At 42.6% G+C, this 27,716-nt stretch overlaps 1 protein-coding gene across 1 annotated transcript; it reads left to right on the top strand.

The window, feature by feature from the left end:
- Positions 1–2,590: 2,590 nt before the first annotated feature.
- tecta (tectorin alpha) lies at positions 2,591–27,444 on the top strand. The gene is made up of 24 exons (XM_074612146.1): positions 2,591–2,935; positions 6,799–6,863; positions 6,945–7,084; positions 7,925–8,212; positions 8,566–8,703; positions 8,809–8,974; positions 9,071–9,483; positions 9,808–10,378; positions 10,467–11,077; positions 11,192–11,762; positions 13,553–14,181; positions 14,764–15,421; positions 16,052–16,251; positions 17,517–17,897; positions 19,575–19,861; positions 20,033–20,313; positions 20,527–20,637; positions 20,755–20,957; positions 21,450–21,613; positions 21,702–21,950; positions 23,308–23,470; positions 23,557–23,641; positions 23,758–23,877; positions 26,227–27,444. Exons 2-24 carry the CDS (start codon positions 6,800–6,802, stop codon positions 26,325–26,327), a joined length of 6,594 nt encoding a protein of 2,197 aa, XP_074468247.1. The 5' UTR covers positions 2,591–2,935; position 6,799; the 3' UTR covers positions 26,328–27,444.
- The last annotated feature ends 272 nt before the right edge of the window (positions 27,445–27,716 follow it).

Below are 27,716 nucleotides of genomic sequence, written 5' to 3'. Positions count from 1 at the left end.
CTTTACCGCACCGTTGTGACGAAAAGAGAGCTGAGCCGGAAGGCAAAGCTCTCGATCTACCGGTCAATCTTCGTTCCTACTCTCACCTATGGTCATGAGGGTTGGGTCATGACTGAAAGAACGAGGTCGCGGGTGCAAGCGGCCGAAATGGGTTTCCTCAGGAGGGTGGCTGGCGTCTCCCTTAGAGATAGGGTAAGAAGCTCAGTCATCCGTGAGGGACTCGGAGTAGAGTCCTTGCTCCTTTGCGTCGAAAGGAGCCAGTTGAGGTGGTTCGGGCATCTAGCACGGATGCCTCCTGGGCGCCTCCCTTGGGAGGTGTTCCAGGCACGACCAGCTGGGAGGAGACCACGGGGAAGACCCAGGACTAGGTGGAGAGATTATATCTCTACTCTGGCCTGGGAACGCCTCGGGATCCCCCAGTCAGAGCTGGTTAATGTGGCCCGGGAAAGGGAAGTTTGGGGTCCCCTGCTGGAGCTGTTGCCCCCGCGACCCGACCCCGGATAAGCGGTTGAAGATGGATGGATGGATGGATGGATGGATGAATAACGACATGTGATGTTAAATTTAACAGTTTTTGTTCCTATAGTGTGTGGAGAGCGATAATTAGGCCAAAACAGTAACAACACCACACACCAACAGATTCATTCATCAACAATAAGAGTCCCAACTAAAAAAAACAAAACAGAAATCTTGCGAAATCTCTTGTGATCAAACAGGATATCCGATCGGAGTTATTGAACATGTTTAATATTTACTAATTGAGATCAGTGCGGCCAGGAAATCAGCTTGATTCTTGTGTAGTGTGTACCCGGCATTAGACATTTCATTTATATAAGCTGAGTGCAAGGCCCTATGTCCTTCCCACTCTAAAGAGCGAATGCTCTTATCTCCACTTTGGTCAATCCTTCAGCATCAAAGCTGACCATTGATGCTCTTGTTAAGAGCTGTTTGCATCATCCCATCCAACAACCAGACAAAGATCTCAGACTCTGTGTCATCGAGGTTGAAGATGCTTTCAAAGTTCAGCAGTATTGCAGAAAGGATAGAATATGAGTGTATGCTTTAAATGAAATCAAGTCTTACAACGAGTCATCCGACCACGTCCAAAGGCAAAGGTGTTTGTACCTGTTCAGAATGGCCACACACAAAGGTGGGGTGAGTAATCTGCCATTCTAGCCGAGAGTTTACGGGCAGTAAAACCAAAACAAAGACACTAAAACGTTACGCCGAAGAGTCGGGGCACGATTCGTCACTACGAGCAAGTTCCTTTAGTATTTAGAGGAAAAAAGGAGCCTTATCATTTCCTATCATGTTTTCTGTTCCTAATGAGTTGGTTTGAGTGTCAGTGAATGGAAAAGCAAGAGTGCTAGTGCGAGAAATCAGGTGTATCAGCCCGTCTCGATCTTTCCCGCTTCTCCATCCTCGACATTTCCAAAAACACAAACCCTACATCAGGAAGCTCCCCCGGCCCAGTAGGTCACTTGTATCTGTTGAATTTTTGTTTTTTGTCCCTCTTTGTGCGATGTTCTCTTTCACAGGTTGGTTCAGAGTATGTGTGCATTTACACAACAAGACGTGGGAGGTATAAAAGAAGCCTCCGCAGAGAGCCTCGGTGCTGCTTAATGGGAGCCCGGGTCTTGCCCTCAGTCTTGGAGCCTTTCACACATCTTGCTCCCTGCCTCTCCAATTACTTCCACTGTCCTCCTGCAACAAAGACCCAACTGACTGCCCTCTCCTTCCCAGACTCTATCAGCGTGGATCCACCTGAGATTTCCCCTTCGCTATCTCCCCAGCATCTATGGAAATAAAGTGTCTTGTATAACGTTGTAAATGAGGCTGTTCCTAATTAAAAAAAAAAGGGGGTACACAGAGTCTCCAAAGTGTCTCATGTTAATTCTGTAACTCTACCTAGCAGCGAGCTTGAAAAGCAAGGTTTCAGACTGTGTGTGCGTTTCTGGTTTTTGTCCATAAATGCCCCAGAGTAAGACTGTACTACTTTGGCGAGTTTTTGTACTCCGATGCCCTGAAGCTGCCCTAACTGTACCGAGTGAACTCTGGCAAAGTCTTTACCACAATTGAATCCCAATCCAAAGTCTCTATTTTATACTTGGACTTATCAAACATATAATTCAATAACACTGTGCAGAAATTATCCCCAAATACTTTTAAATGCTGATTGAAACTTTAATAAGACCTTGGTATTCATTGTTCCACAAAGATAAAGGCCGCAGTGTTTCCTCCAAATTTCTCCACCAAAGACATATTTTATCATCATTTGGCACTTTGCAGGTGTTAAAGACAGATCCTGCTCAAACGGCTTGACATTCATCCTGCATGAGAGCCTCTCTTTGTACAAAACATTCCTCTTCTCCTGCATTTAAAACGAGCCGTGATTCTCTTTTTCCACTTTCCCTCCATCATTTCCACATCTCTGACCTCCCCTTCTTACATATTGCTCCGTTTCCACTCCCTCTCTTCCTCAGATTCCTACGCCGTCCCTCCCCTCAACTTCCCTCTCCTCCCCACCTGCCCCCTTCCCCAAACACTGATCTCAGATTAAGTTGAACAGTATCCCAGGTAAAGTTTGCACCTGCTTCTTTTAGGCAAAGCTCCTTCCGCAGCTTCAACAGGTGCTTTTCAATCTCCACTGTTTTTTCCTCTGTAAGGACATCACCATTGAAATACAAACCTTTTGGGATTGTTGTTGCTTCTGCTGGTTCTGCTTGGAGCTGGATTTGGACACTTCTATCTGGACCTTCCAGCTCATCTACATACCCTCCTCTCTTTTCATCACTTCAACACCTCCACTGCCTCGTTTTACTCCCTCCATCACCTCCATCACTCTGTGGATGGTCCTCTGCTGGATGGGACACTGCTGTAAGGAGGTTGCCAGGTTAGACTATTGAGGTGCTAGATGTCCATCTTCTGAAGGCAGGTGAGTTCATCATTTCCTCTTCTACTCATCAGTAGTTTCTCTAGATTTATTACCTGACTGTGGCAAAAGGAACCTAGGCTTGTCACTTTTTGATGCTGCAAACGTGGACTTTTGCCTGATATTTGGGGTCATTTATTATCTGTTTAGAGAACATTACCTGCTATAGGTTGCTGTTGGTTATGTCACTATTGTTTCATGGTCTAATGAGATTGTTGATATCTAACACAAACCCCTTAAAACTTGGTAAAAGTCAATTTCCGACCCCTCATGAGCATCTCAACCAAATAATGATTGTTCCTCTTCTCACATTATTTAATTTTAAGGATTGTTAGAAACCTGAAGAGGTAACGGTACCCAGTATTTCACCCAAAAAAAGCAAAATAAATAATTAGAAAAGTCATGAAAATGAAAAAATGTGTTTGTTTCTTTCAACATTAATCATCTTGTGACCCCTCAAATGTATCTTGGGACTCCCTTTTGGGTCCTAAACCCCACGTTAGAGACCACTGGTCTCCTCTTGCAGGTATATTTCCACTAATGTTAGTATTAAGACTATAAAATAGACAATTTGTATGCAAAATATATGTCAATTCTTAGCTTTTAACATATAACAAAGAACAAATTCACAATTTCAAGCATGCAAAAAAAAAGAGAAAAGTACCTAAATTAAATGAATGTGCTTCAGAGAGTGAATTAACTTTAGATAAAGCATGTGGCTTACCTGATACTCTAATAGTTATTCCTCTTTGACCCCCAGAGATAAACACGTTGAAGTGGCTTGTTCGTCTTTTAAGTCCCAGGAGCTTTATCTTAATTGTCCCGCTAAAAGGCACCGAGTTAATGCCAGTCAGATAAGATGGTGAGCTGTGGGAGTCAAAAGAGTCAATTGTGTTAATCTTTCTGTTGACAATGAGTGATGAGAGGCTGGTGACATTAGAGCAGACCTCTCTCAGCAGTGCCCACTAACCTTGGCACACCTGAACACAATTTACCATCAAGCTGAATAGAATTCACACATTAGAGAGATGACTTCAGAGAAGCATCCAATTGACCTCACAGAACAACAGTATTGTATTTGGGACAGTAAAAGTTTAGGCTGTGGGTATTTACACAGATTCATAAATCATACCATAAAAGTCCAGTTTTCAAATTATAAAATTACTGAAATTCATTGATCAGTTTTTAAAACAACTCAAATTTCCTAGATTTGTTTTCAATGGCATCGACTGTAACTTGAAGCCAACAGTTAACATCATGCACCACACAGCATTTCTTCATTTTCATTTAAGATTATATACGTGTGTGGCTTTATATGTACATATAAGAAGCCAAAATTACACAAACACAGTACTATTGAACAATGTAAACCGCCCAATAAAAGCATGAACGTTAACTTTATCTTCAGTGAAACCTGTTTAACCAGCAACAAATGTTAGATTTTGACCCTTAAACTAAAATGTATCTTCCAAAATCAGTTATATGTTATGTTTGAAACACTACATAGACATCAGTGCAACCGGTAAATTACCGGTATTACTATGCTTAGATAGCGCTGACTGGCTGGTAGCTAGCAGGCCAGCTAGCCGGTCATCATCACATCTCCCGAAATGTCAGATTGGCATTATTTTTGATAAATCAATCACATGTAAGAAACCTTAACAGTTGCTTTCTCTCCTAAAAATCTTAAAATTAGTCCTTAAACCAGGAGATGAGTTAGCATTTTAGCACTTACATTTCCCTCATCTGGATGTCAATGTTTTTTTTTAATGGTTTTGGTTAGATGCCTGAAATAAGGTCTGTGGTTAACACAAGCTTTTCATGTTTTGTTCTAATAAGTAAAATACGTAAATATTCCAACTTGTGAATATTTGAAGCTTTTGCATGTCTTTTAAAAAAAGGCAGTTTCTAACAAGTGGCTAAATGAGACTACAAGACGTCATAACGCTGAACACTAGTCCCCCTTTAGTTTACAGGTGTGACCGTGGTGTAGTTTGTTTGTAGCCTAATGTTAACTTCTGGCGATTACATTCACGCTTCAAAAATCATAAAAGTGCTGTGCATTTTTGAAGATTATCTTGTTGAACCAAACGTGTAAGCATCATAAACGTTTGTTTGCCACAGCACTAATATACTGCAATAAGCTAATCCTAAATCAGTTAATCAATTAGAAAAGTCAAAAAAATAAAAGTTATGTGTTATTTGTGTAAGAAAAATATTTTAGTTTGTTTCTTTCCCCACATCTTGGGACCCCTCAAATGTACCTTGAGACCCTCTTTTGGGTCCAAAACCTCAGCATCTAGGGAACCAGTGCGACGCTGACTTCCGGGTTGGCCTACAAAAATACGTCATCCCTGCAGCTCTCTATTACCACCGGCTGATACGAGATGCATGCTGGGATACTGGTGGTGACTTCACATTGTGACACATTCACAAGTCCAAAATAACACAATAAAGCCGGGCATACACTGTACGATTTCAGTCCGTTTCTGGCCCGAATTTTGAGCCCCACGACTCATTTTAGAGTCGGACCGAATTTTAGGTTCATCAGGCGTCGTTTGGCGTGCAGTGTACAGTGAGGACCGAGGACTGATTAACTCCTTTCGACTGGCCGTTGGATGGACGGATGACATCTGACATGTCAAAAATTTTGATCGGCCGTCCACAATACTGGCCATACTATCCACGTCTTCCTAGCCACCTGCGAGTCCATATAACGTTACGCTGCTGCCTCTTTTTTTAGACGTTTCAGCAGACAGGATTGCGCAGATGATCAAGGCAGCAAGTTCCTACCTTGTTAGCATTGTGACCCGTATATCTCTGCTAGCAAACAAGCTCTACCTGCCTCGGAGCTTTCCAACCAATCTTCATTGACCACTGTAGGAGGAGCAGGAGCCACAGGCCATGTTTTTTTTTACGTGTTTATATTTTACACGTACAGTGTGATCATTCAGGTCATGGCTGACGATCGGACTGTAGCCTACAGTGTGAGCACATAAATCGGGAGCTTTGGCTTTACATCACAAACAAACTACTTGTACAGTCGGAAGTACACAACATTTCTAAAACCGTACAGTGTATGCCCAGCTTAATGGAGGATAATGCAGATTGAGAAGGACAGAATGTCTCACAAGGTCTATGATGTTCAAACGGGACCTGCTTTAACTTGTAGGTAAAGTTGGCAGTGATGTATCGGCTCGTTAATGTTTATATTCACCTTATGTATACCTTTTAAAGTTTCATTCTTTTTCATTAAACAATTAAGTTTAAATGCTATATGGTGATTGGAAAATCTGCCAACTTGGCTGTACGCTCTACTTTGCCAATGGGACGGTTGCCAAGCCAAGCACTGAACAGCCCCCAAAGGGCCACGACGAGGACCTCGGCAATTCAAACCTACTCACTTAAAGCCATTAGTGCCCCAGTGTTTACGCTCCCCTCCCTTTAGCCAACAAGGCATGGATGGATCCCAAACAGAAGTGGTAATGAGGTCCTAAGCAGCCTCGCGGCTTCAGACACAGAGACACTGGAGCAGATCGGGCCAGTTCGGTCAGCTGCAGGGAACCGAGGCACAGAGAGGCCCGTAGTCCACTGTTGCCGGCTCACATGGGACCGTAAGGCAAATGTGATCCTGACACATTGTTCTGGCATGCATAATAGGGCCTTTTCAGGGCTCCTCAGGGGAGACCTGGGAGCCTGATCTTAAAGAAGTAACGTGACGTTGGTTTGATGGTTCTCCCTCCTCTCCACTTTTGTCTTGTGTATGAGAAGTTGTCCTATGACTCATGTCTGTCTGCATTACCATTAGCTTTAAGGAAAATGCAAGACAGATAGTGTGACAGGTCTGTTTCTCTCTTTGTTTTCAGAATGGTCAGGTCAGGCTGTCCAGTCATTCTGCTCCACCTCTTCAGCATCTTTGTTCAGACGGGAGGTACGAGTCATCCTCCACATTGATTCCTCCATCTGAGAAAAGTCCATTTAATGAGCTCTTGTGCTTTATTCTCCTCTTTAGCTAGTACTCAGGATATCCTGTATCCGTATGGACCCGGCCATAGGGATCTAGAGACCCCAAAGATGGATGATGGGAGTTCTGCTGAAATTACTTTGCTCATTCAATTCATTTTCTTCAATGTCCCCTACCGTACCATCTATGTAAGCCTCCATCAAAACTCTTATTATTGCACAGCCCTGTCGGCATTGTACGTTTCTGCAAACCACGCATACGTTGAATGTAGGGATGGACGATATGGATTTTTTTCAGCTGATAACCGATAATTACCTGATACTCATGTCCGATACTGATAAGATAACCGATAAATTCACATTATTGTCCTTTAAAAGTTCATATCCTGTAGTTTATGCACACCTTTTCAAATCTTTTTTTAGTTTTTTGTAGACATGGTAAAAGTCATCTTATCAAATGTAGAACGTAACAGCAGGTGACGCATGTCGAGTGACCATTATTACGTTAAACATGAAGTTTTGTGCTATAATGACATTGTTGAAAGTTACCTGATATAATAACGAGTATAGCAAGCGAGAAAGTCCACATATGGCGGGTGCTAAGAGTGGTGCATGGGTCAAACAACCACAGGACTTTCACCCAGAAGACGCCACTTTGTCCCGTGTGAAAGTAAACATTGACTTTAGGCTACGTTACCTAAGAAAGTCCGCTAAGGGTCGTTATTTATTTACGCGTGTTACGAAACACAAACGATGATCTCTTTTTCAAACCTTAACCAAGTAGTTTTGTTGCATAAACCTAGCCAATCATCACATGGCATTGCGCGTTCCTGCAAGCGTGACATGGGGCTGATATGAAACATATTTTTGGTTCAGAAACGTCCACATTCAACGTTTCCGTGGTTTGCAGATTCGTACAATGGCAACATTTTTTCTGGCGATTGGGTTTTAAAATAATTTATCGCAATGTATAAAACATATATTGTAGTTTATGATGCTGAAATACAACCCTGTCTGTTCTGTCCACAGGTCAACAACAACGGTGTGATCTCCTTCAACGTGCAGGTTAGCCAGTTCACCCCAGAGGCTTTTCCCCTGAGCGACAGCAGATCGTTCATCGCTCCGCTTTGGGCAGATGTGCACAACGGCATCCGTGGAGATGTGTTCTACCGAGAGTCCATCGAACCGGAAATACTGGAAAGGGCAACGCAAGATGTCCGGAAGTACTTCAAAAGCACGCCCACCTTCACAGCCACCTGGGTCTTCATTGCAACATGGCACCAAGTCACCTTCTATGGAGGAAGCCAGACAACCCCGGTAAAGTCCTAACCCCGCTTAAATTATCTTGGTCACACATTTCCACGCAGTAACACTATTTAACTTAGCTTAGTTTAACTAGTCTAACCTGACAATTTAAGACCAGTCTAAGGCCAAGACTAGTCAGACATTTGCCCAGCAACATTTTGAAATTCCACTCATTTGTGTTCAATGTAAGTTTCTGCAGAACTGGATTCTCAAATGCAATTTAGCGAATTTTATTTCTGCAAGTGAGACATTTATTAAATGTTGAAAGGATTCGTCTATGTTACAGTATTCTTCTTTTTTGTATGTTATGTCTGTTTTCTTTTTGTCTTTGTAAAACTATTTTCATCCTCTTGTTTGATTAAAAGGTGAACACATTCCAAACTGTACTAATCTCAGATACCGTGGCGTCCTTCACCATGTTCAACTACGGAGAAATCACATGGAGCACGGGAACAGCCAGCGGCGGAGATCCTTTAACAGGACTGGGAGGAACAACAGCTCAGGTATTCTCACTGAGATCATTTCATATAAGTTTGATAATCCTTTTTCTACTGTAGAAATGATCTGATTAAATCACCTCACGTCCCTCACACCTTTCCCCTTTTCAGTCAGGTTTTAATGGCGGAGACATTGGTCACTTCTTCAACTTGCCGGGATCACGGTCAAACGAGGTGGTGAACATTGAACAGACAACCAACGTAAACACCCCTGGGCGCTGGTTCTTCCGCGTAGACACTGAACTCATAGATCCGGCCAATGGCTGCAGCTACAATGGCATGTTCAAACACTGATAAATATGTCCACACAGGTTTCTCTTATGCAGAACTGTACTTGTAAATATCTCTTCTGTGTTTCCTACATCCTGTCCAGGGCGTTTTTACAGACAAGGGGAAATCTTCTGGCTGTCCGACCAGTGCTCACAACGATGCCGCTGCCTCGACATTAACAACGAGGTGCAGTGCCAAGAGATGCCGTGCGGGCAGCTGGAGACCTGCGAGGTGCAGGAAGGCGCCTTTTACTGCCAGCCAACCCGCACCAGCACTTGCGTGGTATTTGGCGACCCCCATTACCACACCTTCGACGGCTTCCTCTATCACTTCCAGGGAACCTGCTCCTACCTGCTGGCTCGGCCCTGCTGGGAGGTGGCGGGGCTGCCTTTCTTCAGCGTGGAGGCCAAAAATGAGAACCGTGGGGTCGCCTCAGTTTCTTGGCTTAGAGATGTCACGGTGGAGGTGTATGGGCACAGAGTCACGTTACCCAAAGGCAGTTTTGGAACAGTCCAGGTGAGAATCTGTGTGGACCCCTTTATATCGGGGAACTATCACAATATGTGCCTTGTGTGTGCTTCTTGGTTGGATGTGTTGGAGGGTTGATTCGGGTTATGTGGCTGCATTTGCTTTGCTTTTGAAGTCCTTCTTAGACCTCATTGGAAGAGAGGTTTGGGGAGTAAACAGATCTCTAATTACCTCTCATAATATCCAAGTACAAGCTGATGATCCAGGATACAAGTTTTGTCATCATAAAGGGAGAGGAAGAAAGTGAATTGGCAAGTTTTCTACCATCAACCTTTGTTCCTTTTCTGATTTTTCCTCTGTTCCTCTCTTTAGGTTGACGGCTTGATGAAGACTCTACCGGTCAAACTCCAGCTCGGTGCCATCAGGCTGTACCAGTCTGGGGTTTCCATCGCTTTAGAAACAGACTTTGGACTCTTGGTGACCTATGACGGCCAACACTATGCATCCATCTCCCTACCCAGCTCCTACTTCAACAACACTTGTGGCCTTTGCGGCAACTATAACGACGACCCCGCTGATGATCCCGTGCTTCCCGACGGCTCGCTAGCAGAAAGCGTGGTGGAGTTAGGAGGCAGCTGGCGAGCGGAGGACACGGACTGGAGGTGCACAGATGGCTGCGCCCAGAACTGCAGCGTGTGCGACGCTCTTACCGAAGCCTTCTACTTTCGCTCAGACTACTGCGGGCTCATCAACAAAACCGACGGACCTTTTAGGGACTGCAGAGCTGTAGTGGACCCTACAGCCTTTGTGTATAGCTGCGTGTATGACATGTGCAGCAACAGGGATAATATCACCACACTCTGCCAAGCCATCCAGGCCTACGCTCTGGCCTGTCAGGCCCTCGGTGTCACGATACGACCCTGGAGGTCTCGCACTTTCTGCGGTGAGATTCAGCTTGATTCACAGATTCTTACATTAATTTACTTGTGTCATCTGACATAATTTCTTCTTCTTCTCTTTAATGTTCTCAGCTTTAACATGTCAGGAGTTCAGCCTTTACCAAGTGTGCACCAGTGCCTGCCCGGCCTCCTGCTCGGACCTCACCGCTCCGCTGTATTGTGCTCACCCTTGCACCGAGGGCTGCCAGTGTGACCCGGGCTACGTTCTCAGCGGGAGCCGTTGTGTTCAGCGTGACGACTGTGGCTGCGAGCATAACGGACTCTATTACCCCCTTAATCACACTTTCTGGGCTGGCCCCACTGGTGAGGAAGGTGAATGTACCCTCCGCTGCACTTGCGAGCCTCCTGGTGAAGTCTCCTGCTTCAACGAGTCCTGCAAGGAGGGCGAGGTGTGTGCGGCGGAGGTGGGCTTGCTGGGTTGCTACCCTCGGAGGGAGGGAGTGTGCTCAATCACCCAGACCTCAGTGACGGCCACCTTTGATGGCACCTTCCTGCTGTTCCCAGACGACAGCTCCTACTACCTGCTGAAGCTATGTGGTAGGGTGCCAGCTAATGGCTCGATGGTGGAGGTGAAGATGGGCAGGCGGCTGGTGAACAAAGGCCCCACTTGGAAAAGACCTGTGATAGTTACAGTGGCTAACATGGAAGCTCAGATGGGAGGGACAGACTTTGATACAGTAAAGGTTAGTATTTTTCTCTACCCAGCCCTATTCTCCACAGACCAAAAACCCTTTTTGACATCTATTTTCAGCTGTTGCATACCTACAGTATGGCTGTGACACCTCTTTGTGTTCCAGGTGAACGGTGAACCAGTGGTGCTCCCGTATGTCCACCCGATGGAGACGATGATGATCTACAGAGCACCAGGCAACGCTACAGTGGTGGAGTCCCGCGGTCTGCTTCGCGTCCAGTACACTCGCCAGGGGTTCCTCAACATCTCCCTCTCCACCCTCTACTACAATGTCACCTGTGGTCTATGTGGCGTCTTCAACAGCAACTCCACAGATGACCTTCGTCTTCCAAACGGACGTCTGGCGGAGTCTACTGAACAGTTCACAGAGAGCTGGCAGTCCATCGCTGACGACCTCACCTGTAACGGTGACTGCGATGACCTGTATCGAATGTGCACAGACTTGCGTCTCTACCAGAATCCGTGGATGTGTGGCAACATCAATGACCCAGGGAATAGTTCATTTCTGGCGTGTCATTCAGTGGTCAACCCCTCGCCGTTCTTCAGGAACTGCTTGTATAACATGTGCGTGAGGTCAGGGAATCGCTCAGCGCTGTGTTCTTCACTGCAGGCTTACGCCACCGCCTGTCAGGATGCTCAAGTAGGCCTCGCTTCCTGGAGGACCGCCACCAACTGCCGTGAGTTTATATATCTTTACTTCAAAGGAACGGGCTGGTGTTTTGGTTGTCTGGCATCTGCCTTCAAACACTTTGTCTTACTACGTTCTAACTTGTTAGCGAGAAAGCGTCTACAACACATCAAAAACTGCAAATAAACAAGTAAAATATAGGTGTTACAACATGTAACAAGACTTTGAATTTGGTAGGAGGCATATCTTTTCAAAAAATCTTGGCTGCAGTTTCGTTTTTGTCACTGTTGTAGATGCAAAAATATATATCAGTATTTTCATATTTCATTTTCTCTATAGCTTCCTAAAAATATATATATATTTCCTCCTGTAAAAAGACCACATTGAACGTTACATGTCATTTTGCTTCCTGAATAACCTGAATCTTGAAAGCTTTGTTAACATCAGAGCCCTCTTGTTTCTTTAATGTTCCCGAATCAGATTCATAAGCCTGTTTCACAGCAGCACTTTGACTTGTCAAAGCAGGAGAAGAACAGGTGGAACTAATAACGACGACGATGGCTCTGTTCCAGCAATTATTGAAATGCGATGTAGCAATTAATTTATTCATTAGTCACACCTGTGTTTGACAAGTGAAAGGGAAAAGGTGTACCAGTATTCCTCTTTAGTTCCGCTCCACCGCTGCTCTATAGTGTTGCACTAATATTTACCTCTCCTTTAACCCATTTGTGCCCAAACACTATATTTAGTATGATAAGGAAAATTACACATTTGTTATAATTGGTCAAAAAAAGTCTTGAAATTTGGTAAAGACATACGTTGGGCAAGTGTCTAGCTGTACAAGAGAGTCAGATTGAACACACACTTGATGAGAGAGAGTTGACAGACAAGTGGATATTGCAGGATTTGGTGTCGAAGCAAACGCGCCTATTTTGTCAATATTTCAGATTTAAACCCAATGCTATAAGGGAACCATAACGTTAATGAGGTAATCGCCACAGGGCGCAACGCAGCGGCGCCAAGTGGAAACCTGCGGCCCAGCAGCGAAAGACAGACAGAACAACATGTCAGCCTGCTGCACAGCGAAGCTTTGAATACCTTTGAATATTTCGAACCGAAGCTTCGAAGCCTGTTTTCGGGACAGCTCTAGTTATTCTTACCTTTCCCTTGATCCAGTCTGTTTGTTATTGTGTCCAAGTCCCGCTCAAGGAGGAGTATCGTTGTGAAATATGAATGTCCGTATACTCTGGCTCAAATAAATACGGGTCGCCATCAAATTCAAAGACCTCATCCACATAGTGGAAATCAACTAAATATTCAGCCATGACAGAGAAAATCTTCTAGATAACACTAAGCTACGCTTTCTGTACTCCAACACAACAAACACTCCCGTTTCCACCATCCCACTGTTGTTCGTCCGGCAACACGTCTCCTCGCCAGATTTCAGAGCGAGACTTCTCCTTGAGCGAGACTCTTTCCATAATGTCAGACACTTATAATAACAATCAGAGTCTGTCATGGCACAAACAAGCATTTATAGTGGAAGCTAATGACGGTGCCAGCTTGCCCCAATGGCACCATATTGCAGCCTGTGAGCAGCTGCCGTCTACAGCGCTCTCCCTCAATACTGGACCAGTTCCAGAAATGTCCCAATTAATCAGTTAGACAAAAAAACATTGGAAAAGAGGGTCCAGGCTGAAAAATACTGAGGTTACCCTTTAAAACTACTCAAAGCCAACATTCAGTCCTACAGTGAGTGACTCAAAACAAAGGTTTTTGGTATTCTTGTAATATGGATTTGGCCGTTGTCTCCTTGCTTACTTTGTCCCTCTCTTTCAGCTCTTCCCTGTCCACCGAACAGTCATTTTGATGAGTGCACCGGCGCCTGCCCTCTGACCTGCGCCAACTTGGATGAACCTGAAGAGCCGTGCCCTCTGCCGTGCCAGGAGGGCTGTCAGTGCGAGGAAGGCTTTGCGCTTCGCGATGGCCTGTGTGTGGCACGCAGTGACTGTGGCTGCATGAGCCACGGGCGCCAGCTGGCCACCAATCAGACTTTCTGGACTGACTGGGAGTGCCAGGAGCGCTGCTACTGCAACGGCTCTGACAACAGTGTGTACTGTCAGCTGGCGCCCTGTCACCTTGAGGAGTACTGCCAGGAGCACGACGGCCTGTATTTCTGCCAGCCGCGCACCGAGGCCCTGTGTGTGGCGGCCGGTTATGGACATTTTCTGCCGTTTGGCGGCGTGCCGTTTGAACTGCAGAGCTCTTGTACTCTTCGGATGGCCACCAGCAGCTGTGGGGGAGGGATCAGGGACCCCGCGACCATCAGTGGAAGTTTTCCTCAGTTTAAATTGGCGGCTCGTAACGAGGAAAGGGACACAGGCCAGGCAATATGGGTGAGGGGCTTTGTGCTGGAGGTCTACGACTACGAGATTGAAGTGTCTCGAAGCTACAAAAACACTGTCACGGTGAGTAAATGAAACAAGAGCCACGATTATATATTGTGTTCATATTAGGGAATGCCTGTATCCACTTTAATGCATGACCCCTGAAGGTCATAGTTGTTGTATTTGTGAGGACACGTTATTTCTAATCAAGCCGATTGAATAACCAGGCAGAGGGTGAATTCCTCTTTGATTGGCTTAAGGTGGATCTAATTTCAATAGGCATCTTTTATCAGGCTGGATTTGGCTCAGACAAAACCCCGACCCTGAGCGACATTTGGACCGGGTTCACAACCGACTAAAAGATCTGAGGAGGAATAGAAATGACACACATAACCCAACGCCCACACACACACACACACACACACACACACACACACCAGACATTTCGTCTCTTTCTCTTTTATACAATTAGATTATATGAGAAACGCATAGAAGCTCTTTCAGTGAGTCTTAATGATATCCTGGGTTTCCCCACATACTTTGAAAACATTCAGGCCGGTTGGATTAGACACTATGACTTGCTTGTGTAGGAATGTGATGCGGATCCTAGAATAAGAGTTAAACCTGTTAAAACCAGTTTTTATTGAATCTCTCTCCACTCAGGTGAATAAGGAGCGTTTGTACCTCCCTCTGAAGCTGGGCCCAGCGAAGGTCAACATCTTCACCTTGGGCATGCAGCTCATCCTGGAGACAGACTTTGGCCTGAAGGTGGCCTTTGACTGGAACACTCTCCTCTTGTTGACTTTGCCCCGCGACCTCTACAACACCTCCTGCGGCCTCTGTCACGGCATGCCTCCATCACCACCCACCCTCACCACCACTGACTGGGGCATGGCCTGGGCAGAGCGGGACACCTTCTGCCAGGTGGGCTGTGGAGACTCCTGCCCACGCTGCGGCCTGGGAGAGACCAGCTCGCTGAACGACGCCCCTCTCATGGTGGCAGACGGCAACATGGACGTCGACACAGACAACGGGGAGAATGGAGTCGGCACCGGCATACGTTTCCACTTTGGAGACGGACTGTATGTGTTTGTGGAGCCCGAGGCGGTGAGGCTGTGTGGGCTGATTGTGGATCGAGGTGGCTTGTTTGCACGTTGTCACAGCAAGGTGGCGCCAGCGTTCTTTTATCAGAGCTGCCTGCAGGACACCTGTATGGACCAGGGAGCTCAGGATACAATCTGTAACTGGCTGCAGATATATGCAGGCACCTGTCAGACACAAGGGGTGCCTGTTACCGGCTGGAGGAGCGAAACGCCGTGTGGTGAGTGCAAGTCTGGGCTCACCTTAATTTCACCTTTATGTGTGCAGTGGTGCAAATGTCTCCCCTTGTACTATTCCAATCCGGCCCCTACACCCTCCCACTCCGTGGTGGAGTGAACTCTGTTTGTAGTCACACTCACAGCTCAATGAAGCACCTTATTTAAGGTGAAAGGTATCAATACAACGGCCACTTTGGGACAAACTTCCCTCTCTCCAGCAAGGAAACTATAAATAAATATCAGAATCAGAAATACTTTATTGATTGATATGAAATTGAGTTACATTTTGCACCCAATCTAGAATAGAAATATATATATATATATATATATAGAAAGAAATTATAAGGAAATATGTATAACAACAGTGCAAATAATAATGCTGAAAACAGGCAAGTATTAGATTGATATTGATCTTCTCATCATTAAAATGTTGAACTATAAACTTGTATATACTTTAACTAGCTGCCGTAGAGCCACATAAGCTCTAAAAGTGGACTCTCCAATCAACACCTGTCCACAAATATTTACCCCTTGAAAAATCAAATGGAAAATGTCCTATGTGCAGTCAATGTGCAGTCAATGTAGTCAGTGCAATCACTCGCTAATGTCTTTGCCAACCTGCCTGCTCCCAGTCCAGAGCTGTCCACCTAACAGCCATTACTCCAGCTGTGTGTCGGTCTGCCCGCCCCAGTGCGCCCCTGCCCGCGGCCAGAGGGACTGCAGCCAGGACTGTGTGGAGGGCTGCCAGTGTGACCAGGGCTTTGTGCTCAACGGCAAGAGCTGCATCCTGCCTCAAAACTGTGGCTGCTACACTGATGGCAAGTACTATGAGGTCAGTCTCACATCCAGCACTTACTGTACATGGAATAAACTCAATGACACATGCAGCCAAAACTGGCTTTTTAGTCCTAAATCAGGCTGGTATTACAAACAGAGAAACATATCCCACCCTGAACTAGAGGTTAGGTTTGTGTTGCTAATTGTCTTTGGGACGCAATTTGTATGAAATTGTCATGACTGGAAATATTTTAAATCAGTTTTAAGAAACCTCTCTGGCTCCTTTAGTGCCATGTAATACCAGTGAAGTATAGAATTGATTATGTGCTCAATTTATGGACTCATTATTGAGGCTATAGAATTTCGGAAAATATAGAAAAATATCCATCACAATTTCTTAAAGGCCAAGATGATGATTTAATTGTTTGTTTTCTTTGCCCTGTACTCCAAAACCAACTATTACTATTGAAAAGAGACAAAGAAAAGCAAATAAATAGTAGTAATAATAATAATAATAATAACAACAATAAATATAATTTAAAAACAATTAAACAATAATAAAAAAAATACTTAAAAATGTTCCAAAATAATAAAATAAATTATTTAAAAAACATAATAAAGAATAATAAAAAAAAATATATATATATATTATTTTTTTTCAATTAAAAGTCTTATTGATAACATTTTTATGTAGACGAATATTTAAAAAAAACCACAAAAAAAAAACCGACACATCCACAGAGCTTTGAGAAAGGTGATGAATAAGAGTATGGCTTTTCCTGAAAAAAAAACATATTATGATTGTGAATTTATCATTTTAAAAATTTTGGCTGGTCGAAAATTAATATTTTGTTTATCTCTGTGGATAATATCTGACGTTTGGTTCCCACTTCTAACAAGGCTTGTGAGCCAATAGTAAAACGACGTTGGTATCACGAGGTATCTCTCTTTCGTCAGTTAGTGTGGAAAAAACGGATAAATGACTGAGATTGACGATAAGTGTCTGGCTACGACTTGTTGTGAAGTAAATGCAATGGAATGGGGGAGGGAGAATGAGACATCTAGTGGGTGAATGTTATCAATGTTATCAATAGCACATTTTGGTAATAATTTCCAATGCATATCATTAAAATCAGTACAATTTGATAACAAAAACAGACAAAGAAAAGCATCAAATCCTCATAAGGAAAACACTGGAAGTCTTAGCTTTAAAAAGCCCATTATCAAAATTGTATACAATACTTTTCTGTCGATCAACTAATCAGTGAATCAATGAATTTTTTCAGCTCTGATTTTAACAGACCTCTTTCTTTATTTCAGCCCAAACAGCTGTTTTGGAACAGCGACTGTACCAAACGCTGCCAGTGCATCGGACGAAACCTGGTCCAGTGCGACCCGAGGCGCTGTAAGGCCGAGGAAGAGTGCACCCTGCGGTACGGCGTGCGGGGCTGCTTTGCGCGGCGCTCCCAGCACTGCGTGGCGTCCGGCGGCGGGGTTTTCAGGACCTTCGACGGGGCGTCGCTGCGGCTCCCGGCCTCCTGCTCCTTCGTCCTGTCCACGAACTGCCACAAGCTGCCCGACCTCTCCTTCCAGCTCATCGCCAACTTTGATAAATGGACCACGCCCAACCTCACCACCATCTCTCACGTCTACCTTTACATCAACGAGGAGAATATACTCATCTCTGGGAACACCGTCAAGGTGAGATTACTGATTGAACTTTATTATTATATTACTATGATTTCCACTCGGCAGTGTGGTTACATTACATTGACTTAGATGTTAAACATAATCTGACTTTACAAACAACAAACTTTAACCCACATTAACAACAACTGTTTATCACCTCCCACCTGGAATATCATACCTTTCCCTTATACAAGTTCACTCATTTTCATCTGGACATACTAGACCAAGAAAGGCCATAACTGCAAAACCCTGAGGGACGAATTCACACAGAGGATTGCGTATCTTTTGCACTTATTTAAATTGGGTAATATGAATACATTTGTGGCCCCAAAAGTGGCCCCTTTCTCTGCAAATGAAATTATTGGCATCTTCAGAGAGTTGGTGGTAACTGAAGCGCATTTATAATGGGTTTCACGCACACTTTCCAGCGATCATGGCAGCAGTGGTTGTAGCCAGGCAAAGGCATCATCATACTCCGCTCAAACTCATTTATTTTAGGATGCACTGACAGTTTTTGAGAATACATGATAAAAAAAATGAATGAAAAATAATGTTATTATATAAACAAATTAACAAATTATTTCTTCCCTTTCTCTCCACAAAAAAAGGCAAACTACGCTCAGTTGTAAAACTTTATAGCTGTGTTTGCGCTGCGATATCATCAGCACAATATCTTTTGTGAATTGGACGTTAAGACGAGGCAGATAGCGGTTGCAAGTGATGCACAATTCATGGAGCTACGAGTGGCCGCAATCCATTCTTTGTGATTCACCCCGAAGTGTATAAACTCTACAAGTGAGCAAGGGTGCGTTTCATTGCTTATGAATTTCCATTGTTAGGGGAAGTTTGTGTTATTTCTTCTTTAAAATGTGACATAGTCTTGCGTTAATACAACTATTATCTCTATTAGGAGATGATTTGTTTATATTATCATCGTACGTTTCTTCTGGCTGTGTGCCATCTGCCGTCAAAGATGCCTTTATTAAACCTCTCCTCCAGAAACTAGAACAGTCAGATCTCTCTTTTCTTGCCAGAGTACTTGCTGTCCATTTTACCAATTACCACTAATAGCCCAGTAGAGCTCGTCCAGGTCAGACTCTAGGCCATATCATTCCTCTGAAAGTATACTCATCTTAAAATAAAGTCAGTTTATGCAGATGACACACAAATCTACATTCCTCCCCCACATGTTTAAGCTCAAACACCACGTCTCTGTTTTTAAATCTGTCTGCTAGGAGAAAAAAATCTGCAATCTTAGTTGTCTCTGTTTTGTCGAATAGCAACTTTCACTTTGATTTATTAAATGCAAAAGCTCGCACTCATGCTTAGGTTTCATCTTTGACTCCCTCCACACTTTCATCCATTAAGGACATCACTAAAATTATGACTTTTCCTAATTTTATGAGACTGGCTAAACATGATTTTTGACCTGATAATATGTCTCAGATGTCTGACCCAGCTTTAAAACAAGGTTAAAGCTTCAGTAGACTGTGTATTTTTGGCATCATTGGGCAAAAATTCCATAATAACCTTTCAGCATATTGTAATTTAAGTGTTCTGATAGATAACTAGACTTCTGCTCCTCCTCATGGCTCTGTTTTCAGGCTTTAAAAAATCTGTGAATCTGTAGAAGTGTCTGTGTGTTTTATCTCAGATATGTAAAGATGTCCATCTCCTGTGTCTTCACAGGTCAACGGTACCCCGGTATCAGTACCGTTCCTAACTGGGCTGTCGACGCGTCTGTCCACGTCCGAAGGTTTCATCGTCATCGACACGCCTCAGGACATCCAGATTAGATACAACAGCTTCAACACCCTGAGCATCACGATGGGCCAGCGGCTTCAGAACAAGGTGTGTGGCCTCTGTGGGAACTTCAACGGAGACGCCAGCGACGACTACATCACCTCCAGGGGCAAGCCGGCCGTCAGCGCCCTGGAGCTGGCCCAGAGCTGGAAGACCAACGGTATGCAGAACAGGTGGGTGAGGCTCATATACAGACATGGTGGTGAAAAAATGGGTGATTAGTTTGCAATTAATCCCGATTAACTATGGACAATCAGGCGATTAAATATTTGAATCGATTGACAGCCCTAGAATAATAATAAAATAACAACTCTGACAGTTGGACGTTGGTCTTTCTCCTCCAGTTGTGATGAAACCCAGTTCGTGGCTCTGGCTCAGTCCTGTGACAACACGGCGGTGCTGGCGCTGCAGAGTGAAGACGCCTGTCAGAAGCTCACCCAGCTGAAGGGTTTCTTCCAGCCGTGTCACGGCCTGCTGGACCCCCGGCCCTTCTACCAGTCTTGCTACCTGGACGGCTGCTACAACCACCGCAAGGCTCAGGTCTGCGGCTCGCTGGCGGCCTACGCTGAGGCCTGCCGCTCCATGGGCACCCTCAACACCAAGTGGATCACCCAGGAGAACTGCTGTAAGGGCACCGCGAGGCACCAGCCTCACACTGCATGTCTCTCTTTTTAGTTTTAGAGAGTAGATTAAGCTGAAGCTGTGAAAGTTGGGATATTGTGGATACAGGGGATATCAGGCCCTTGGCAGAAATTTCACCCATCAGCCTTACTGTAGTTTGGCTGGTTGAGTCATCAGTGTGTGTGACAGCTAACATTGTGTGTGGACCTGTCTTTAGCAGAATGGATCTACGACCCCTGTGCAGGAGAGATCTGCACAAACTTCACATGTGAGCTGGAGAACGGAGGCGACCTGTGTGGCTGTCCAGAGCTGCCCACCAGCACTGGAGGTGAGTGCTTCACAGGGCAACAAGGTCATCACATCATCCATCCATCCCCACTTTTAATCCTGTCCCAGTACACATTTTGTGTGTGTGTTATAACGTTAATAATCGCGTGTCTGGCAGGTGATGATGACATCATCCAGGCGGAGGTGAACTGTAAGCATGCTCAGATGGAGGTCTCCATCTCCAAGTGTAAGCTCTTCCAGCTGGGCTTTGAACGAGAGGACGTCAGGGTCAACGACGAGCACTGCGCCGGCATCGAGGGGGAGGACTTCATCTCCTTCCACATCAACAACACGAAGGGACACTGCGGCTCCATCGTACAGGTCAGCTCACAATCATTCCTATTCTTACTCGCTTCATGACTGTTGGCTGTTCGGATTACTTTGTTAGTGTTATCAGTTAGTTTGTTTGTGTTATTGTGTGACTTTGGTGAATCCGAACTAATCAAAGTCACACAATAACACAAACTAACTAACCGATCGAGGCAGCGGTCGACCAGCAAGCTGCATGTTCTGAGTCTGGTGGCTTTGAAGAGAGCATAGATAACGGCTTCAGTTCCCCGTCATAGAGGGCTGTCTGACGGCGAGGTAAAGCCTTGAAAATATTCTAAATTTAGCGTACACTTCAACTGATATTGACTTTTTTAGGCGAGCCTTTCTTTTAGGTGGCTAAGATTGCTTTGCTTAAAAAAAATTGTTTTGACACCCAAACTATCTATATAGTGAAATATGTCATGCATCAACTGTTTTCAAGCATCTTTGCTTCTCTGTTTGATGATGGTGAATGCTCTAAATATACCCTCATCTCTCTGACAGTCGAATGGCACACACATCATGTATAAGAACACGGTGTGGATAGAGAGTGTGAACAACACCGGGAACGTCATCACCAGAGATAAGACCATCAACGTGGAGTTCTCCTGTGCGTACGAACTTGACCTGAAGATCTCTCTGGAGACTGTCCTCAAGCCCATGCTAAGGTCAGACAGATTTAGACATTAACTTCAATTAAAACAAAACACTGTGACTAGACATAACTTCCTGCTACGTCTCTCCTCCACCCTCCAGCGTGATAAACCTCACATTACCGACCCAGGAGGGAAACTTTATCACCAAGATGGCTCTGTATAAGAACTCCTCGTATCGAAACCCGTACAGGGAGGGGGAGGTTGTGCTGAGCACGCGAGACATCCTCTTCGTTGGGGTCTTTGTGGAGGGGGCAGACGAGAACCAGCTGATCCTCATAGTAAATATGTGCTGGGCAACACCGTCCCGCTACAGCAGCGACCGGCTCCGTTACATCATCATAGAGAGAGGGTAGGCCCAGACCCCAACACACACAACTGAGGATTATTCTCATTGTTGATTCATTTGGTGATGTTTTAAATGGAATTCTTTGGCCTATAAAATGTCAGAAAATAGTGAAAATTGCCTTTCAAAATGTCCCATACCCAAAGATGGCATCTTCTAATAGGTTGTTTAGTTAAAAAGCCAAAATATATTTGATTTACAATGATATAAAGCAGCAAATCCAAACACTAGAACCAGTAAATCTTTGGAATTTTTGCTTGATAAATTACCTAAACCATTAATCTATTATCAGATATGTGGTTCGATAAATGAGACGATCAGTTAATCAACTCAAAGTTGAAAGTTGGTGAAATATTTAAATCAGGTCTCTTTATATTTTTTATATTTTGTATTCTCTACAACACCCCTTGTCTATAATTCATTATAAACATACTTATAATCTGCTTATAGCACTGTATAGTTATAGTTTTAAGCACCCATACATATTCATAATGCTTTATAACGATAATAATAACACATTATAAAGTATTTGATCATGACTTATAAGGTCAATTATCATAAAACTTCATAATACTCTGGTCACTCACTGATTTTTTTTCCTGCAAGGATCATAGTGTATTGTATTTCTCATGGTTGTAACACATGATAATATTTTTATAATGCATTATAATGTGATTATAAGTTATTAAAATATCAATAAATCTATGAAACGGCACACAAAACGTGGTAAAATGAATTTTTACTTTCTGGTTATTAGTTTGGTAGGATATACAGCCATATCTTTCGGTAGCAGCACCTACTTATTGCAGTATGATGCAGGGTTATTGTAGTAAACTAAAACTGAAACTAAAACGAAAATGGAGCAGTGAAAAATATTGTTAGTAAACTGAAACTGAATAAAAAAAATATATCCTGTAAGATTAACTAAATTTTTAATTATTAAATTAATTTCAGTTCTATTTTTTTTTAGCTATAATATTATCAGTACACTATCACTAAAAAAGGAGACAGTGAATTTCCGTCAGCTCTCGTGACATCGAACCACAGATATTGAACGGACTTGACCTTCCAGGAGATGGCGTTATGCTGCAATTGCTTCACATGAGATACTTAAGTAGCGCAAACATTTTACATTAAACATCATGGTAACTCCTACACAGTTCTCTGACCATGTTTTTGTAGCTATATACTTCTGAGACATTATACCCAGCCCTAACAAACACAAACTAAAACCTCAAAGCAAACACACTCTGAAAACTAACTAAAACTAAACTAAACTTAAATCGAAAAGTCAAAACAAAACACTCAACACAATCCATTCCTTTAATATCTGTCTAAACGCAGTCCATCCGTCTCCCTTTAGGTGTCCAAACATTAAGGACAACACCATCGGCATGGCAGAGAACGGCGTATCACTCACCTGCCGCTTCCACGTCACCGTCTTCAAGTTCATCGGGGATTACGACGAGGTCCACCTCCACTGCGACGTCACCCTGTGTGACTCGGAAACAAGCGCCTGCAAAGTGGTGAGAAAATCTATAAAAATCCTTTAAAGTGAAGGTGGTGATGAAACAACGCCTACTGTATTAATGTACGTGTGCTGTGCATCCAGAACTGTCCACACAAGAGACGGATGTACTCGGAGGACAGTGACCATAAAGAGCACATATTGACTGTGGGGCCCATAAGAAGGAGAGGTGAGTAACGTCCAGTCCAGGAAATCTGCACAGGATTCAAAGCAAAACAACTCATACTTTAAAGACAGAAACAATGCTGTGTTATTATATATAAATTATATGACGTCTCCCTTTAGAATCAGACTGGTGTGAGGAGAAAAACGGAGGCTGTGAGCAGATCTGCACCAGTAAGATCACTGGATCGGTCTGCAGCTGTGTGACTGGGATGCTGCAACGAGATGGGAAAAGCTGCCGGAGTAAGTACCAGACACACACATCATGTACTCACAAAACACACTTCAAAGCTGTTTCATGTCATGTTGCGTTCTGGCACACATGAGTTCATACTGGAGCCAGTTGCACAAACTTAGTTTAAGAATAGTCTTGGCCTTAAACCGTTCTTAGATTGTGTGGTTAGACTAATTAACATACATATTAAGACTGACACAATTTGAGGTAGGACATTTTTATCCAGAGGCTGAGGTGAGAGCTTTAATGCAACAATCTGTTTCTGTCTGTCCGGTTTGTTCGCCAACTATTTCAACTGTTTATCCATTTACTATAGTGTACGGTCTAAGACCTGCTCTCTATATAAAGCGTCTCGAGGTCTTGCTGTTTCTATTGCAACCATAATGTTTTCTCTTCCGTAATGCATTGCGCAATAGGCTATAAGTCAGTCTTACATTAGTCAGTCATTGGGAAGCTTTATGCAACAGGTACATTTAAATGTCTGACTCAAAGTTATATTTAGGACAAAGACTAGGTCTGTTTTTATGCAACCGACCCCTGGACTTGAACCCAAGATGACGTGATTGCTGCAACAATCTGAGTTAGGATGACTGTTCAGAAATGCTGGATTCATCTCTACTTGTGTTCTAACTGTTCTTTATATCTAACTCATATTTACAAGAATACCTCTTTATTTTCAACCTCTTCATGAGACACGCAGCTGTGGATATTTCAGAGGAGCAGGCTGTACGACTCCAACTGCATGACGTGTGTTGATTAATAAGTAAACAAGCTGGACAATTGATGCAGAAAAGGTGGCATTAAGAACCTGCTACCTGCGTCACTGCACTTTACCTGGATAGTTAACTTAATACTACTTTGATAGAGTTGTGATTAAGAAATTATATGATTTACCTCAGTGCTTTCCATTATGTACGTGGCCTCTTGTGCTGGCTTTTTGTCAGCTACTGTTCAGTTTGGGTTTGGTTGGATTAGGGAGAGTTGATTTACTTTTTATGGTTAAACTCTTTAATCAAGAATGAGCCAGTGACGCTGCTAGATGCTAAATAGTCCCTTTTTGCACATGTCATTTTCATGCATATGTATGTAAATATCATTATTTTTGCTGCTAATGTCCTTTGAACAACGACATAAGAACATATTGGCCTGAATAAATAATTAGACCGATCTTATTATTATAGGTTTAACACAATGGAAAGGTTCCAGTGATTGACCTCTTCAAACCAGGTCAAATCGCATTACCTGCCAGCACATATGTATTCTGCAATATATTATTGTGACTAAATATCAAATAATAAAAATATAAATTAAAAAATAAATACTGAAAATGAATACTTATAAATGTAAATACAGAGCAGATACATAAACAAAATATATTCATAAATCAATAAATACATACAAAATTAAATTGAGAAATATGAAAAGAAAAAAGTGTCACCATTTATGGTGTTATGTACTGTTTTATTTGCGTTTTTATCCCCTACTACATTATCGATATTTCGTCTGGTCTCAAGCCAATTTTTTATTTTAAATTATTTATTGTTTTGTTTTTAGTAATTACAGAACAAATGATTAATTAAGTAATATAAATGACAAAAAAAATATTTATTGCTTTGACATTTGTACTTCTTTCTATTAAGGGCAGCCTATTTGTCTATATGAATTACTATTTACAATTGCACAAATTAGCCACTACTTAATTTGCATACATTTGACAAAGGCTGATAAAGAGGTGAAACCCAAAGAAAGCAATGTATTTAAAAATATAAAGCGTAATAATAATAATAATAATAATAATAATAATAATAATATAATAATAATAATAATAATAATAATAATATAATAATAATAATAATAATAATAATAATAATAATAAATAGATGGATAAATAAATAAATAAAATGTTTTTCTATCCTAATTTGAAAGTCATACATTTTTACAATAATTCTGCACTTTTTTGCTTTGCTTAGATTTTATGCAAAACATTACCAAGTGGATTTTGGATTTCGAATTTATTATTTTTGTCTTCCCAGGTTCAATTTACAAATATAAGATACATATAGAGTGTGTGTGTTTGTATATATACAGCAAGATAAAAGGAAAATATATATAAATGTATCCGTAACAGAATAAGTAACACAAATTACAATTTAACAATAGAAATTTAATAACACAAATATTTAGCATCTTATGAAATAATAACCATTAGCATCCAGACATTACAATACAAAAGCAATAACAAAAACACATTTATACAAAATTAAATTAAATTTAAAACAATAAACAAATGAAAACTAACATGAGAAAATGTGCCACCGAGCACATCCTCTATAATTAATGTTTTCTTCTTTTCTCAGCTGTGAGCTCGAGCTGTAACCTCACACCTGTGGTTTCCCTGCTGAGCATCAGCGCTGTGATCTCCATGTTCCCGGCTCGTATTCACACTCTCCTCTCCTAACACCCTGCGAGCAAAGGAAGGCGGCAAATGAAAAAGAATAAAACACAGAAAAGACTTGAAGATGCACAAAGTTTCATCAGCGTTGATTAGCCAGTAGCTCAGCTGTGATCCAGTCAGAAAATCTAGAAAGAGTACACCCCGCATTCACAAATGTTATTGATGCGACTGAAGGTAACTAAACAAGAAAAGTAAGTCAGATTTCCAGACAAAGAAAATGTACTTTATCAACTTAAAACAACTCGCCAAGGCTCGCCAACCTCTCCTCCCAGCATCAAAACAAACCCCACGCCGGTTGTAATTGCCTGCCTATAGGCTATAATACTGAATCTATTTAGGATAAAAGATACTGCTTAATGTAGTAGCCATTCAGAATACCAAAGACAGTGTATTAAGTTCAGGCAAAATTGGAAAAATATAATCATTGTCTGCATTATAGATGCACAATTATGAGACTATCTTCATGATTGAAAGCAGGACTTGTTCTCTTGGAGCTATAATAACCAAAATTCTACCAAAAATCTTTGTTTCTTTTGTTCATTTTAGACAGACACAGTTGTCTTACACTCAATACTTGGAATAAAAAACAGTAGTAGATGACTGGCTAGCTTTAACCAGAGCAGAGCTGATCTATTAACTTCCTATTTGAACTACTGTAATTACCTATAGGGTAAAATCTACATCAGCTTGTGGCAGCGGCGCATCACGTAAGAAGAAAACTCTATGAAATGATGGTGTGTTTCTTAATGTAAACAGTAAAACGTGAGTATTTATGTGTGAGGAGAGGGCCTTGTAAAATTATCTCATATTTTTAACTCAAATTGGTTGGTGTCACAGATTAGTGCCCAGATTGTAAGATATGCAATCAGCTGTGCCATTAAAATATGTCATTTTTCTGTCTTAATCAGTTTGTTGTAACACTCCTGCCATAAAACGTTGACTCTGACTTGTTGATTCTTTTAGGATGGACATGTGAGGACTTGTTTGTAATACTGTCAATAGAGTAAGGTTGTCCCAGTGTGCTCCCTGGTCAATGTGGCACCTTACGAGTTATAAATGTGTAAAAGCATGTGTCACCACACGTCTTATGTAACCCTTCAGTGTTCTTTACTGAAGCCAACTCAAATTCTCAGTTTTGGATTAGTCATAGAGCAGTTTTTTCATAGGTAGGCATGTCTTGCTACCTTCTATGTACAAATGTACAGTCCTTGTCTGTCAGTTTGGTGGTTTATGTCATGACTTTGTTTTTGATGTTTAAAAACGACCAAAACATGTTTTATTCTTTGAGAGCAGAACCACCCGACCTTTAATAAATGAAGAAGTTCTCAAAGTCAGTGTGAGTCGAGTTTATTTGATGCGTAGCAGCAAAGGCAGTCAGCGATGAAAGATGTC

The sequence above is a fragment of the Sebastes fasciatus genome, chromosome 16 (genome assembly GCF_043250625.1).
Source record: "Sebastes fasciatus isolate fSebFas1 chromosome 16, fSebFas1.pri, whole genome shotgun sequence".
Taxonomy (NCBI): Eukaryota; Metazoa; Chordata; class Actinopteri; order Perciformes; family Sebastidae; genus Sebastes; species Sebastes fasciatus.
The sequence above is the reverse complement of the archived record's forward strand: the minus strand, read 5'-3'. Positions and strand labels throughout refer to the sequence as shown.

Excerpts from the sequence above, each read along its gene's own strand:
- tecta (XM_074612146.1), top strand. The coding sequence starts at position 6,800 with ATGGTCAGGTCAGGCTGTCCAGTCATTCTGCTCCACCTCTTCAGCATC. Across the intron at positions 16,252-17,516 it reads CTGATGGCAAGTACTATGAG|CCCAAACAGCTGTTTTGGAA; the intron begins GTCAGTCTCACA and ends TCTTTATTTCAG. Across the intron at positions 23,471-23,556 it reads AAACAAGCGCCTGCAAAGTG|AACTGTCCACACAAGAGACG; the intron begins GTGAGAAAATCT and ends CTGTGCATCCAG.